Genomic DNA, 17,522 nt, shown 5'->3' on the forward strand with positions numbered 1-17,522 from the left:
AACTAGAATCGAAACACGAAATGTTATAAAATTGGCGCCCGAGCGAGGCATGGAAGTTCGAAATTCGGAATGTTATAAAATTGTGCTCTTTTAAACAGGAACCAAAAGCGTCGAACTAAGATACTTATAAAGAGTTGCCCTCTAAGATATCGAAACCATATCTGTTATAAAATGATTCTCTATCGAGGATGGAAAACCTAGAATCAAACCATAAATTGTTATAAATCATGAAAATTACAACTTGAATCTCATTTTAAAAAATAGATATGGAAAGTAATCCACTTTAGAAAATTCAGAAGAGAATTGCGAAAATGCCGGTTTACCCATGGCATCAAACTGTCTACTAAAGTTTTGTCTCTAAAGAGCTCTGGAAATAGTTCTGTTAAGTATCGAATTTATTTAACGTATGTTAGCTAATAATATAAGTTTAATTTCCTAGTTTAACTCCTTTAATGTATCGCTATCGATTAGAAAATTTTGTTTACCCAGAGCTCCAAGACGATAGTTGATGGTGACTAAAACGATGTCTCTGTCCATGAAGTAGTGAGCGCCGAATAGTTTGCTGCTCCCCGAACCGGTCAGCAATCCTCCCCCATGGATGAAGAAAAAGACATCCTTGAGACGACTGTCTTCCTCAGGAAGCTACAACAAATAAATTGTACTTCAGTTTATCTTAACAACATAGAGTAGCTTTAGTCATAGATTGATCACTAAAAGTAGACCGTTATCCTAAGTCCGTGCAAAAGGACAAGAAATCTTTAAGTAGAGAAAACTTTTTTCTAAACACACGTCTCGTCAAATCAGAGGTTATGCGAATAAGACTCCCTTTTCACTCCAATACAGGGACAACCGAAAGATATTTTCCCCATATGTCAATTCTCCCAACAAATTATTAAGTTCATATCTAACAAAATAGGTTTTAAGTTCTTTCCGATTTAGTTAAATTGGCTTTCTTGTATCTGTAGACACTCGCTCTAACCAGATTATTCCTCTCGAGATACGATATTATTACAAGCTAAGTGCATCACGATAAATCGAAACCATCCCTTATCAGAGATACCAGGACAAAGCTCTTCCAATAGGAACAGATACACTTGGAGTGATACGAGACCTTAGTTTCTTTACGATATCTCTTGTGGATACGAGACAACTTTAATTCCAGTGTCGTAGGCAATATTGTTTATCAGAATTATAGTTTTACCTTTTTCATATATGTTAAACATACATAGAAAATGCTCTATATTCTTCAATTGGAACCATGAAGCAATTCTTTATCAAAAGAGTCACTGACCATTTTAATAACGACGCACAGATCAACTGTCAATCCAAATTGGAAACCTCTCGTTTATCGCATCAGCCAAAGAGGTCCCTGGGTAGAAATGCATCTTCCAAGGCGACCACATGCAGCTGTGTGTTCGTTCCCTGAAGCTTTACTCACAGTCACAAACTGAAAGATCTTACCAGAAGCAAATCTTGAAGTGATTAAGTTCTTTTTTAATTTAGGAATATTATGCAGCTATATTTAAAAAGTATAAATGATATCCAAAACACACATAAGTATGATGACTATGCGAGACAAGTCTTTAGTTTGATGAACATGTTCAGCGAAAGCAAACAAAAAAGTAGTGGATAATGGAACAACTTATGAAGAAACATGAATCCTCAAATACAGAAGTTGTCTAGTAGTAAAGGCGATAAATATTTGTAATCTTATCCTACACCAAACTGTAGAGTCGAAAAGTTGAGCACCGATAATTGTAGCTGATCACTTATTCAATGTATAGATATGTACTATGGCGTATTTTTTCTACAGCTTTTGCACTGTGAGCTTCCGGGACCCTACATCGTCACCACCACAAGTCACCATCTGTTTCATCGACAATTCATTAGGTGAATACATAACAAGTTCTTTAAATACCTGAACCACATCCAAAACTACGTTTTACGTGCAGTCCTGCTTTGATATGGCTTTCAAAATATTATCTTCCTTTTCTTTTTTTTCTTCGACAACTTAATCGAGCAAAGTTTGGTTGCATGCAACCAGAGATGATTTCATTAACAGCATTATCACTAAGAAGATTTCATCTAGTCTTTTCTAAAAATAAAAACACTCCCAACTATATACCATATACAAATTATAAGCAACACTGCACATATAAAGATATTAAATATTTAGGGTGCGTATTTCGAGAAAGAGAAACTGTTCTCGGAATCAAAAATGTAAAGTTTTGAGGTAAAGAAAATAAGCAATATGAAAATAAAATTACCTTTGGCGTATAGACGTTGAGAAATAAGCAGTCCTCGCTTCCCTTTGGTTGTGGATTTACTTCAAAAAATATATCAAGTTGTATGCATTGAGACTTATCATCTGTAGCTTCCAACACAGAGTCCCAAGGCTCCACAGGTACAGGTGGCTAGAAAAGAAAACGAATTCGAGTTTGTAACAAAAGTGAGTTGGTTTAAGACCTTCATTTCTATGCTATAAATTATAAACAACTTTTATACTCATAACATTAGTCATTAACCCACAACAATATTAAAATGTATTTTCAAAGAGCATTTTTTCGTATTCACTTTTACCCATGGGTCTACAATAAATTTTGTGACATTTAAGTTTTGAACCTGTATAGTGTAAACAGGTTTCTACATTTCTGGAAATGAGAGCAAGCAAGATCAGACAAATAATGGGTTTTGTTACGGAGAATGGGTATTACGTCAACAATGCCTGTGGTAGTACTTCAAGTATTGTTACCCATGGAGCCACTGCATTTAACAATTTTAAGAACAACAGCAAAATACTCGTTAAAAAGGTAGAAGCGAAAGAGCTTCAGATACTTTTACACATCACGCTGAAAGTCATGAAGACATTGAAAAATTTGTCTACAACAAACGAGACAATCTTATTGCGAAAAATCAAATAAGGCTAGAAGATTGTTTGCAATGTTTCTGAATACAAAGAAAGACTGGGCATTAATGAATATCTAACTGGGGAAGGATTATTTCAATACCTAACAGGGCATGAACCCTTAACCCTTAAATTTAAATCCACACATTATAAACTGGGATATAATTAAATGTGGATGCAATATCAGCCTCCTGAGCATCTAATATTTGAGTACAGAGAAACCATAGTCGATGAGGAAAACTCAAAGTATTCCCCCTATGCTTCAACACACTTCTTCATTCGACGCTGCCATTGTTTGTAACATCCCTGAAAGTTATCTTCTGTAAGGGTCTTTAATACGATTTCAGTTTTCCTCACCTTATTAGCAGAGGTAAAATGAGTTCTCTTTAGTAGAGATTTGATATTCGGGACAGAAAAGTCACAAGGTGAAAAAAGTCAGGATAGTATGGATAGTATGGTGGATGTTGTAACACTTCAATGTTTTTAGCCAAAAATTGCTGTATGGATAATGCCACGTGGTGGGTGCATTGCCTTGATGTAGGATCCATTCACTTACCCACAACTTGGAAATTTTAGTTTTCGAAAGTTTTAATGAAGCTTCCCTAACACCTAAAGATAACAATGTTATTTTGCAGTTGGTCCGCTAGAAACCCAATCAATCATCACAATTACATGAATGTCAAACAACACTAATAACATTGCTTTACATTTATACTTTGACATATGAGCATTTTGGGTCTAGGTTTCGGAGCTGGGACACTTCCACTGCATCGATTTGTTTCCGGGTCGTAAGTGAAAATCAGTTTCACCGACAGTTACAACCAAATTCAACAAATTTGGATCGTTGTCAAACCTTTCCAAGATGTTCATACCCAATTCCTTTCCCCCGTTTTGATCACCTGGCAACACTTTGGGAATCCCCTTCCAAACTTTTCTCCGTCTAACTGACTCCCGTGCCAAGTTCACGGCCTCAGTAATAGCTTAAACATTCAATCTGTATTCATTTCTTACAACACGACAAATGTTTTGAATGTTTGTTTCAGTCATAGAAGAACGTGGCCGACCTCGTCGTTCATTATCATTAAAATTCTCCCCAGTCTGCAGAAATATTTTGTACCTCTCGAAAACTTGTCTCCTTGGCATCACCATAAACTTCTCTCCACATTTGAAATATTTCAGTAGCAGATTTTCTAAGTTACACGATAAATTTAATACTCGTTCTTTATTCTACTTCCACATTCATTATATCCCGACAAAGCACTGACACAGTGGCACTAATCTCGCGACTAGCTGGGCCGGGTGAATCCAATTTACGGTGCTATAGCAGGGCCAAGAAGAGATAGTCTCTGACGTTTCTTACCACATGCGGAGAGACAATGCAACCACTACTTTAGTACTACTGTTACCAACCACGGTCACTCTGTCTAGTACCATTAATTAATTTGCCACTATAGATGCACCGAAAAAAGCCTTGACACGTCAGTAGTGTCAACATTACTCTGAGCTGTAAGAAACCTTCTCTTGCTGACCCTGCTATAGGGAGAACAGGTATTGCAGTTTCTCCCTGCAAAAGCAATACACATCAAGTTTATTATTTTTATAATTGAACTGTAATACGTTGTGTGTGTGTGTGTGTGTGTGTGTGTGTGTGTCACAAGTCGTATTTCGTTTAAAAATTACACACACACACACACACACACACACACACATATATATATATATATATATATATATATATATATATATATATATATATATATATATATATATATATATATATATATATATATATATATATATATATATATATATATACAGGTGAAAATAAAAAAAGAAAATAAAGTTCACAGGAGAGAAGCAAGATATAAATGTGTCAAAAATGTGTAAGAACAATTTAAAAGCTTTAAAAAATACTGTATATATGAAAAACTAGCGGATCCAGAAGGATCCTTTGGGGGAGCGGTTCGCTTCCTGGAAGATAGCATCAAGATGATCAGAATTTTAATTTGCAAGAATCGGACGCATATGAATGCGGGAGAGCTCCTTCGTGGCTAAGCGGTTAGCATACGCGCATTTGGCGCGGGAGACCCGGGTTCGATTCCCGGCGGGAGCTCAAGTGGTTCGGAGTCCACGTTAATCAGTAGGTCCCCGTCTCATATAGCCTCGCTGCTGAACGGGACATTAAACTCAAAATCATCATCATGAATGCGGTACTGGACTGGGGTGTAGCTATGGGACCCGAATTTGTAAGTTTTTTTAAAATGAAAGTGTAATCTTTCTGTAGATTTAAATAAAATACGCACTTTCATTTCGGAGCCATGATTCACTAGTCACCGCAATATATCAGATGCGCTGTCTTGCACAGTACTTGCACAAAAGAAAATATTGACGATGGCATTCATTTTAATGAAAGAGTGTACAATTTGCTCTAATCATTTATATTTTGAATAACAATTGCGGGACAGTAGTTGATAAAAAAAAGACAGACTCAGTCTACGCAAGAATAGATAACGAAAGTATACATGCATAAAGAATAATACAAAATGTCAACAAATAACAAAAGACATTATGATATTTCTATGTACATTTCTTGGTAGCTTAAAAATAATTAATTATAAAGTGATGTTTAATAGTATATGGCACAATGTTCCAAATGGGCCAAAATACAGAGTATAGGGAAGCCATCTTTACATATTGCTTTCATTTCTGTTTATATCAGGTATAGTTCAGCAAATTGAAAATTGAAAAGAAAAAATATAATATTTAAACTAAACTTTAAGGATGTTTAATGGCTCCGTGATTATTCCCCGTGGTAGTGATTGCCCGAACATGAATTTCGTCGCTTTCCCCCGGAATAAATGTTATGGTTTTCGCCTTAAAAGAACTGGCCTCCGCACTCAAGGGAATAGATCAAGTACAAGAGAATGAAATGGATACACTTTCTAATACATAATACTAATTATCACTGCATTTAAACCTTGTACTCTACTACTAACAGTAACCCAGAGCAACGGTTTGAAGTTAAACTTCAGCAGCAACTTAAAGAAATGAATTGTGAAAATAAAACCTATCTAAATATAATAAATCGCTACGAAGTTAAATGTACAATTTATTCAATAAAATACTGTACATAGTGTAATAACAAAAATATCAATACACAAACTCAACAGAAATTTTGTCGGATCTAGCACGAAATGTGTATAAATTTTACATGAATTAAAATTATATAGAATCACAACATAAGCCATTATATTGTATAACTAGTAAAAAAAACATAAAAACTCTGAAAGATTAGCAAAGCTTGCAACAAAATGAACGAAGGAAAATTAGAAATGTAAAACCAAAATGATGTTTCCGTTCACTACTGCATATAAACTATACTTCCTAAAACATACCGACTGGCGATGTTATTTGACAATATCAGATATTTTTAAAAAATGTAAATTAAAATTTAATTTTGAAAAATTCTCACTTTTAAACGAAATTACCAATGGAGAATAAAGTATCTATAACTTGTTGTTTTTCTTTCATCTCAGATATAATATGGACCCTAACATGCTTGGCTTTGGTGCGCGTGATCCCGGGTTCGATTCCCGGTTTGGATACAGTTGAACGAAAAAAGTGGTTCGGATTCCACCATAATCAGAAGGTCCAGGTCTCCTTTAAACGTTTTGGCACAAATGTGTGGGGCGCTAAACCAACAAATATCATGTGTATAATATATAACTGTTTATTAAAAATATAATATAGCCTATATACCGGTACACATTTTTTACGATAGTAGTTGTGCCCTTTTGTTTCAGTTAAAGATTTAAAAAAAGCAATTTCAAAAACTTTTTGGAGTTCGTTCATTTTTCTTTCTCTTTTTCTTTTTCTATTTAGATACATCCAAGGAGTTTAACTTTAGACTCAGACTCATTACTTTTGGGGAATACCCACGAGTTGAAAATAATTACTGGCAAAAACCACGATTGGCGGAAATCACTCAAAGACCTTAGTCAGCTGCAGTCAATCTCTGTGAAAGTTACAGCGCAAACTCAAATCTACGTCATTTCTTGTTCCTGACAAATCTGTCGATTACACGATCGTAATATACGTTTATCTCTGTGCATATATAGTAGTGCCAGGCCGCTAAGTCGATTTGCACCCATCCGGGTCCGTAGCCATGTCTTCAACATTTTTAGTGTTGAAAATTTTCTTTCGGCAGATGCTCTCTATGGGGTATTTTGTCCGAATACACCTCTTTTGCAGTGGTATAATTTAGTAGATAAAGAAAAAAAGCATTAGACCAGACTGGGAAAAGGGGATTGGAAATATTCTCTATTAGGTAATTTCTTAAATGCAGTTGTTAGAAACATAGTATAATTATAGCTATGCTTGTAACAACAATAAAATTACATTATACTAGCCTTCGCCCCCAGACCCCGAATTTGCTCTGCATACGGCCTCGCACGGTATAGCAAATGCTCCTACGTGCTACTGTGGCACAATATTTCGCGTTCTTCTTTCTGTCTCTTTCATATAGAATTGGATTGAACTAAAACTCTGTGACGAAATTCAAACACCTCGTAAGTCATTTTAGTGAACCACCCCAACCTCTTTTCCATCCCTTCTACTTTGTGGCATAAAAAAAACGCTCAAATACATGCTTAATTATTTTAAATAAAAAATTAAACTACCAACTTTCATTCTCTAACCGTAAGGGATCCCAAGATATGGGCTTCTTATAATAATAATAATAATAATAATAATAATAATAATAATAATAATAATAATAATAATAATAATAATAATAACTTTCATCGTGAACAGATCATTGGCAAAAATACAGCACTATGTTAAGACTATTATACAATCATTTAAAACAGACCAGAAAATTTGTGATATAGAATTATCCGGACCCCCCTCCAAGACCAGAATTGAAAAATTAAGCAAGGGTGGAACGAAAAGAAACGAGAAAAAAAAGAAGTAGCTTTAAAACTAAAAATCTACAGCAAACGTTTGTTTACTCTTTATTATGAGGAGCTTTGTGTGGAGGAAACGGGGGAGGGGGCCAAGTTAAAAATGGATATTGTTGTAACGGATCATTCCGAATTCCATCTAGCTCCATACCAATTCTATAAACTACAAATGATGATCGATAAACCAGTTCGATCAGATATACTCTCAGGTAGAACTTAAGAAATGTTCATAATCACCAATAATATGAGCATGGCAACGTAGATTTTAGTTACACTTGTTAAAGAAATTTTCGATTCGCGGCAAAACTAATCCATTTTATAGGATGTCTTTACTGCCGAGATCTCGTTGCTATCCTTGACGGCATTAAATAAAGATAAGAAAAAGAAGAAGAAAGAAGACAAGAAGAACCGAGTTCAAATGACCTCGGAAGACTATATTTTTCAATATTTTAAAAAATATTCTTTTACTCGAGATTTCTTCATAATTTATTATTAGAATACTTACTAACATATCCTCATTTTATTGTCTTAACCAATATGAGTATGTTGCTAGTAAAATAGATGGATCGAGTCCCTGGTGTGTAACCAGATTATTTCATGTAACCCCCCTACCCCGCCATTACGAAATCTTGGCTAAACGAACCAACATATGTTGCCAGTAAAATAGTTTAGAATGATCGAGACCCTGGTGTGATAACCACAGTATTTCGTCACGGCCCCCTTCTATTACGAAATCCTGGCTACGTGTCTGTTAGGGGTGACCGCCTCAAGGAACTAGGGACAGAAGTATTCACACTTCAAATATGTCTGTATTAAGTACTGTTAAATACCATACATTTTGATTAGTTTCTGCTAGGCTTGTCACACAGGTTGAGTTGGTCGGGAAAAAACCATATTTGTGTTTTCCAACGATAAATGCTGGAAGTAAAAAACAGACCTTTGGGGTGGTCTCCCCCCTTGGTTCCGCCAGTGATATGAACCCACTTTAAAAAGTTGCACTAAAAGATGGAAAGTAATAAAAGTGCTTAAAGGCTGAAAATAATTTATATCTGAAAGGTATTTCTGAAGTCATGTCAAACTCGAACAAATTAATTTCTTATATAAAATTATTTCCCTTGTAATTTTATGACACTAATATATCTGGACTTTCGAGAATTTTTATAGGAAATAATAATTAATATTTTCTGCTTTTAAGAGTTTTGTTATTATCGTTGTCTGCTTTTGGCAGTTTTATTATTTTCTGCTTTTAGTGCCTTTTTGAAAGTTATTTTTTAAAAAGTTTTTATTTGCTGCTTTTTAGTGCGTTTTTGAAGTCACTTATTTATCTTCTAAAATTTGTATTTAAATTTTTCATTTTTCCGTTATCCAGTAATTGAATTAGATACCTGAACTAAATTTAGGACACAAATGCCCTATAAAATTGGACTCCTATGTAGCATACGCAAAGAAATGAGCAATTATTAAATATCAAATTATGGAAAAGCTTTTTATTTAGATAACAGCCTTTCTTGAGAATCTGAGATAAACAGGAAGAAAATATCACTCATTTAAAATGTAGTTCGGTTTTCGCGAATGAGATGGCTAAGTGTACCAAATCGCAAGGTATATCAATCGCAGCGGGTCGAGCTTAACGTTATTTGACAGCTAATAGTTGAGGCTAGTAGATGTCGAAAACCTGTTGGAATTCTTAGAATCAGACATAAGGTATTGCACTGTGAAGATGAACAAACTTCCCGAAAAACTGCGCTACATTTTACAATTTTATTTCCATAAAGTTCTAAATTGTTTAAAGCGACCTTGTCTCATAGGTCACACTCAATGCTGTTGTGACGTAATATACTCCTTTCTATTCAGAAAAAAATTATCTTGGAGTCATTTCCTTACAAACTACTTAAAGAAACGAATGTTCTTCAGTGATTAATTTCTTTTCTTTCTCAGTAACTACATGCAAATGTTCATACAGTTCTTGAGTACTTTTGTTGTATGAATATGATGTGTCTATTTCCGCTATTTTATATCTCTATTTTTATTTCCTATTTTACGAATGTTTGCGTCTATGTTTCCTGTTGGAATTGCTTACACATCTGCAGCCTATTTTATACTAACAAACATGTAAGGGGTCACGAATGCACATTGGTTGAACGCTTGTATCTGGTAACAAGAGTAGAAGATTTGATCCTAGGTTATGTAAGTTCGTGGAGAACGACATTGAGGAGACAGATTCAAATCTGGAGACAGATAAGGATATATTTATATATGTAAAGACTGGAGAAACAAATCAGGATATCATCCACATTTTGCAGAAAATTGTGATTTTGAGGAGCAAAAGAACCAAACATTCTCAGTCGAACATATATAAATATCCTAGTTCCTTTTAACCGTACCTCTGGATTAACCGAGAAAGTCGAAACAAAATTGGAGACTCAGTTGCTGTAAGATATGGCACGCATACTGGCTGTCGCCAAACCAGTAAGTCACAATTCTTCGGGTTCAGTCGTCTGTCACCGTGTCTGACCTAACATTAAAGTGAGATCAAAAGATATCCCAGAAAACACTCACTAACATTTTCAAAAATATAATTTTGTACATAAAACATTGGGTTTTTATAAGTTTTAGAATACTGTAATAAACATTTTTTGTATAAAAATTGTTTTGTCATTTACAGTACGTACTAGTGGACCTCATAACAACTGATCTCCGTATTATACGAGCTATTGCGTATCCGAAGTAGGCTCATCCCAATTACTTCGGATAACCGTGAGTCTACTGCAGTAAAGATTTAAGAAATTAAGGTTTGTGGTCCTAGTTCCCACGATTATTTCTTATATGCTAAAAGAGACGTTGTTTAATAAAAATGAATGATTGTAAAACTAAATTCTTATACTCACGCAGTGGTAATCCAACCACGTATATCAAGGGCACACCAGCTAGCCTTGTACCAGCGAAGAGAGATTGTAGGAGATCGTGATTAATATGCAAATAAGATCTTTCATAAATTACAATGTTAGTTTTAGGCCCTTCTAACCCCTATACTATTTTATTAGATTCCGTATTAGGTTGGTAATTTACAAACAAGTAGTGTTTCTTCCAGACATGTTTTTTGGGGGCATTGCTCCCCCCCGAGCTCTGAGAGTGCCCCTCCGCAGGAGACCGAAATATTATGTCTATAATATGATAGTAAATAAAATACTACCAGCAGTGCCCCTCCAGAATAGGATACTAAGTGTCCCCCCCCCCAGAACATTTTGTCTGAAAGAACGACTGCTAACAAGTATACTATGTCTGGATCCCCGATTATTGGGTGAAAACGTTTACCTGTGAGGTCTTGTAGTACCTCAGACGCTTAGCTTTCTCATCTACCATGCACCTAAAATATTTTTTTCGACACAAAGTAATGCTTGTCTAAGTATTTTACAGAAATAAGTATAGGCCTATTTTTCTATTTTTTATGCTCTGAAAGTGTTGGCATTCTCGGGATAGGCGAGAAATACATAGTTCGTAAAGTAACATTCTCTGAGAGTAAATAGTTAACATCGTGCCTTCATAACAAAAGGTTTGGAGTTTGAAACCGTCTCTAAAAGCTATAATTTTTATAATTCTTTGTTCACCAGTGTTAAGATCTTTCTCTTCCTGTGCAACCATTTGAAGCTTCAAAAGTAGTTCTCAATGTTAATTCGACAACTGCGAGTGTGAAGCTCGCAAGTTAGATTGAGAAGCTTTGACTCCTATGTTTCACAAAATCGCATTTTTCCTCAGAATATCGATGTTGTCCGATCATTGGTTACTCGAATTCCAACCTTGTATAAGTGAATGTATTCTTCTGTCCCCATATTTGAATCTCCATCTGTTAACGTTGTCTGTTACGAACTCACATGGCTTAGCATCAAACCTCCAACACTTGAAATTAGAAGTAAACTCTACCAATGGGCCATAGTGAGTCCCTACAGGTTGGTTTTTAGTAGGCTGCGGATATTTAGACAATTCAAACAGGGAATATAGACATAAAAATCAGTAAAACAGTCCTGGAAATTTGGGTCTCCTAGATGCTTTTCGCACTGGGCGAACTGTCACAGAAAAAAAATGTATGATATTCTTGGAAAAGTTGAGCAAGACGGGCATGCAAACAGTACTATGATATCGCCAACGATCTAAACATCTATCACCAGCGTTAAATCACTACAAGGAAAGTATTTGGTCTCGAACCGGTGAATATGTACAGAAAGGAAAGCATGTGTAATGAGCACCCCTCAAGCAAACAATGAAGTCCGTTTTTCTGCAATATGGTGTAAACGTCCACAAGAGGAGGGCAAAGTAGAGCACGTGCCATAACTACAGGGTATCTAAAAAGTCTGGTCCCGAGCCATTTTTGAGGAAACGGTTGGGTGGATGGAAAAATGTATCCCATTATTTTAGGACCACACAATTTAAATGAAAAAGTTGTGTCCCAGAATCCCCTGAAGGGTCCCAGACAGGGTCCAAACCAAAATTGTAAAATGGTAAGGGGGTCAAGTAGGTATCCTTTGAAAGGTATTGTGAAAAGAAACAAGCTCTAACAAGTCCCGAGTCTGTATGCGCACCCTATGCAAAATGGCTATTACAGATTCTTTCATGACAAATGTGTTGACATTTTGACTCTTTATCATTTTGTACAGTGTGAGCGTAGAAACTCGGGAATTGCTTCATCTTATTACTTTTCACAACACCTTTCCAACGATATACTACTTGATCCCCTTACCATTTGAAAATTTTGGTTGGACCCTGTCTGGGTCCCTCTGGGAGACACTGGGACACAATTTTTTTCATTCACAATGTGTTCCCCTAAAATAATGGGATAGTGTTCGCCGATGGCACCCAAGCCTTTTCCGCAAAATGGCTCCTGGTCAGCTTTACAGACGCTCCATAGTTATGGCACGTGTTCTACTTTAACCTGCTCTTGCGGACATTTACACTATCTTGCAGAAAAATGGACATCATTGTTTGCTTCCGGGGTGATAGCATTACACATGTTTTCCTTTTTGTGCATATACAGCCATTCGAGCCCAAGTACTTTCCTTATGAGAGAAAGATGTCTGAAAAGGGTTCTTGCCCCGTCAATTGTATGCAGCCCGCCTTGCTTTGCTGAATTTCTGGTTGCAACATATTTTAGGATAAGATATTTTCAGATTATGCTGGAATTACTTTTAAAAATTATTATTGATTAACAGGGCCCGGATCTTGTTGACAAGTCAACTTTTTACTGTTACACATAGAACAAGGCAAGTTCAAATAAAAACGTTATCCGTCAACTCAAGCTTCTGAAAGTATATTTTTTAGAGTCAACTTTTGGTCACTTATTGCCGTTTTGAAGTTTCAGGTCATTTTTTAATACTTTAAGGTAACTTTCAAGTCATTTATGGTCTTTTTAGTCTTTTTCATCTACATAAGGAAATCGTAAAATGAACACTGTTTACAAATTTGAAAAATACAAAATTAGATTACCTCTTTTCCTGTTTCTGACTATCGAGATGGAAAACTGCATTCCTAAAAAGCTAATGAACACTAAGCTGTAGCTGGTTGACGAGGGGTAGGGGTTGGTAGGTGGCTAAACAGGTGATTTTGGGTTGTTCACCACAAAGAATGTGATCACGTGAATAACTAAAAATGGATTAGAAGAAGTACAAAAATTTTAAACAGGGTTTTTATCTATTATACTCGTGTACTGTCTACACTTGCGAAATTCTGTTCTTTAAGTGTGCTTCCTACTTTCAACTCGGGAGTGAATTGACACTTTCACAGCCGTGTGCACCAACGAAGTTTAAACGAGCGTTTACTCAAACGCGTTCAACATTAAACTTTCAAGTTTAAACGTGGTTGCAGGACTTTTGTTGCACCATTGAAAGTCGAAGTTTAAGTAAACTTTGGTCAATTTGTAAAATCGACTCTGATTGGTTGTCCCCTTTTGTCTCTAATCTTCGTTTAACAAAGTAACAAATGAAGAAAGCATACCGCGTGCCGGTCTTTTCGACTTTCGAGACTGTGTGCATATAGTTGTGTGCATAGTCTAATTTCAGTGATCGTAATTGTGATGGTAAAGTAATGAAACCACGAGCAAAACATTTTTCCGAACACGAGAAATGTATTGTAATTTTGTTAGTGGAAAAATACAAATACATTATTGAATGTAAACAGACTGACTTCGATCAAACGAAGTTTAAACCAACAAATTCGGCCGTTCTAGCTAAAACCAAGTTTATCCACCATTTGAATGAGACTTCACCTTGAACGTTGTTGGTGCATCAGACATTTTCACCAATCTTGGTTATGACTCTCGTTCAACAGTTGAACTTCGTTGGTGCACACGACCATCAGTATGTAGAATACCGTACAATGGACTGCAACTAACTGAAACAAAACTTTTGAAAATGAGTGACAAATGGTAATTAAAATCCAATAGATATTTAAAAAATGTCGATGTTTAACGAAATAAACTTTTTAAGAAAACGCAAGTTTTAAGGTCAATTTTTGTGAATTTTAGGGTCATTTTACAGGAATTTTAGTGTCATTTTATAGGTCACATTTTAGAACATTTTAGGTCAACAAGATCCGGGCCCTATTGATTAATTAATTTTTAAATACTTTAAACGTACAACCTTGCTTGGGAATTCTTATTCGAGTAGTTAAAACCGCATCGAAATTTGAGCAACATTTCTCAATATAATCGCATACAGCCTTACTAACATACATACATTTATACAGAATACATACATTAACACATACAGGGCAAACTGAGAACCTACTTTTTTAAGTCTTTTTAAAATTAGAGCAAAATCACAGTAAGGCTACGACTTTGGTGTAAAACAGGTGTAAAAAAAATTCTGGCTGCATATACTATAATTGTGTATGTTGTGTATTGATCGTGAAGATTACAAGATTCCTACATCGTGACATTCATAAATATACATGTAACTCACCAGACGCAAAAACACATAATCAAGTTGATCACGTTTCAATAGATAGAAGAAGACAGTTTAACCTATTTCAATGTTCGATCGTTCAGAGGAGCTAACACTGATTACTACCTGGTAGTAGCTATAACAAGAGAGATTATCGTTATATAAAACAAATATTGAACATCTGAAAACGGAGAGGTCTAATTTAAAGAAATTAAAACACTACACCCCAGAAAATTTTAAGTAACAAAACAAGGTATATTTATTAAGTAATAATGATAATTTATGATTAATTACTACAATTTATGTTATTGGTTATGCTATTGCTATGATATAAATTGTGCAGCAAGATAAAAGAAATGGAACTTGAAAGAAATGACAAACAAATCAGCCATTAATCCTCACATATTGCTGCCTGAGAAGACAGAATGTATGGTCACAGAGGGAGTAGTTCATAAATTAATTTTTCACAATACTTTGCATTGTGGTAAGTCATTAATTAACTGCGAGTTTCTTATTATAAATAGATTTAACACCGTGTAAGATATTCCCAGGCTATGTGCAAGTTCACTGAAATAATAATAATAATAATCTATCATCCAGTACATCTGTTTCCCAGAGAAATCAGAAATCGTACTATCTAACGTTTGCCTTAGTCGTCAAGAACTTCGCAGCATACAGGGTGTTTCAAAACAACATCGACAACGTTTGGGAGGTGATTCCTGACACCAAGATAAGACAAAAAATATAGACCCACCTGGGTACACAAATGCTTCCTTTCGGAGTTATAGGCTCCGAAATTTAAAGGTCCATAGCTCCAATTATTAGCTAACGAAATGAAATTTAAAGGTCCATAGCTCCGAAACTATGGGACCTACTGTAATCGGGTTAAGATTTCACTTAGGAACTAATATGTGCTCTATCCAAATATCCATGTTTCAGAATCCTGCGGTACTTCAAAAATTTTTATAGATGTAGGTGGTGAGTATTTCAAATTATATGTCCGTAGCCAAACTCCCTCTACAAAAATTGTTGTGGAAGTGCCTGATGATTGTGAAACTTGGATTTTAGGATAGGGCACATACTTGCTCCTAAATGAAGTTTTGACCCGACTACGGTAGACCCCATAGCTTTGGAGCTATGAACCTTTAAACTTCATTTTTTTTTCATATTTTCGGTAGCCTATAACTCCGAAAGGATGCATTTGTGCACCCAGGTTGCTCTGTACTGTTTGTCTTATCTTGGTGTCAGGAATCACCTCCCAAACGTTGTCGGTGTTGTTTTGAAACACCCTGTATAAACGAATATGTTCTCTGTTTCCTTGTGATTAACAGTTCAACATGAAAATGTTTGTTGTACACTACCACTTCCAATTTGTTTCTGATTATTTGATTGAACTATGAAACCGACCAAAATACACAATTAAAAATACATGGGAGAAAGAGAAAGCGGTCATTTCTCATCTCCCTTATAAAAAAATATTCTATCAACCCCCCTGATTCTCAGTTAAGGAATTTGAATTGTGATAATAACCTTTTGAAAAAATAAAACAGTAATTTTTTAAAAAAAAAGTTTGCTGAAATGGAGATTTTTATGGTGAAGTTGAGTGTCATTTCCTTATTAACAAAAGTTCTGAAGATACATTGAAAAGGAGATTTGTAGTGCGTTAAAATGGAGCAATGGAATTAAGACTAAAAGCATTTGGCACTCTGGGGTAACATGAAGACATAGGACTAAGACTAAAAGCATTGGAAGCTTCAGGATAAAATAAGGATATAGGACCAAGACTAAAAGCATTGGGATCTTTAAGATAAAATGAAGACATGGGACCAAGACTAAAAGCATTGGGACATTTAAGATAAAATGAAGACATAGGACCAAGACTAAAAGCATTTTGACATTTAAGATAAAATGAAGACATAGGACTAAGACTAAAAGCATTGGGACATTTAAGATAAAATGAAGACATAGGACTAAGACTAAAAGCATTGGGACATTTAAGATAAAATGAAAACATAGGACCAAGACTAAAAGCATTGGGACATTTAAGATAAAATGAAGACATAGGACCAAGACTAAAAGCATTGGGACATTTAAGATAAAATGAAGACATAGGACTAAGGCTAAAAGCATTGGGGGCTTTAGGATAAAATGAAGACATAGGACCAAGACTAAAAGCATTGGGACATTTAAGATAAAATGAAGACATAGGACTAAGACTAAAAGCATTGGGACATTTAAGATAAAATGAAGACATAGGACCAAGACTAAAAGCATTGGAGGCTTTAGGATAAAATGAAGACATAGGACCAAGACTAAAAGCATTGGGAGCTTTAAGATAAAATGAAGAAACTGGACTAAGACTAAAAGTATTGGATACTTTAGGGTAAAATTAAGAAATTGTGCTAAGACTGAAAGCATTGGACACTTTAGGGTAAAATTAAGAAATAGGACTGTGACTAAAAGCATTAGGTGCTCTGGGGTGAAATGAAAACATAGGACCAAGACTAGAAGCATTGGCCACTTAAGGGTAAAATGAAGAAATTGAACTGAGGCTAAAAGCATTGGACGCTCTTCTAAGGTAGCATATTAGGGAAGCGGGTCCCTCGCAGCGAATGGTTTTAGTCTTAATAGTCCGATATTTCAGTTTATGCCAATAAAAATTTCTTTTTAATGTATTTTATAAAAGCATTCTTTTTTAATTTCAATTTCCTTTAAATTTTCACT

At 35.2% G+C, this 17,522-nt stretch overlaps 1 protein-coding gene across 1 annotated transcript in view; it reads right to left on the bottom strand.

The window, feature by feature from the left end:
• LOC145667978 (carboxylic ester hydrolase-like) overlaps positions 1–17,522 on the bottom strand; it is a 55,725-nt gene that overhangs the window by 37,023 nt on the left and 1,180 nt on the right. Inside the window, exons 2-3 of the mRNA XM_081735404.1 lie at positions 2,268–2,414; positions 486–642 (exon numbers count right to left, since the gene is read on the bottom strand). Coding sequence (XP_081591530.1) covers positions 486–642; positions 2,268–2,414 — 304 coding nt within the window. The remainder of the gene's footprint in view (positions 1–485; positions 643–2,267; positions 2,415–17,522) is intronic.

The sequence above is a fragment of the Thermobia domestica genome, chromosome 13 (genome assembly GCF_964235325.1).
Source record: "Thermobia domestica chromosome 13, izTheDome1.hap1.1, whole genome shotgun sequence".
NCBI classification, from domain to species: Eukaryota; Metazoa; Arthropoda; class Insecta; order Zygentoma; family Lepismatidae; genus Thermobia; species Thermobia domestica.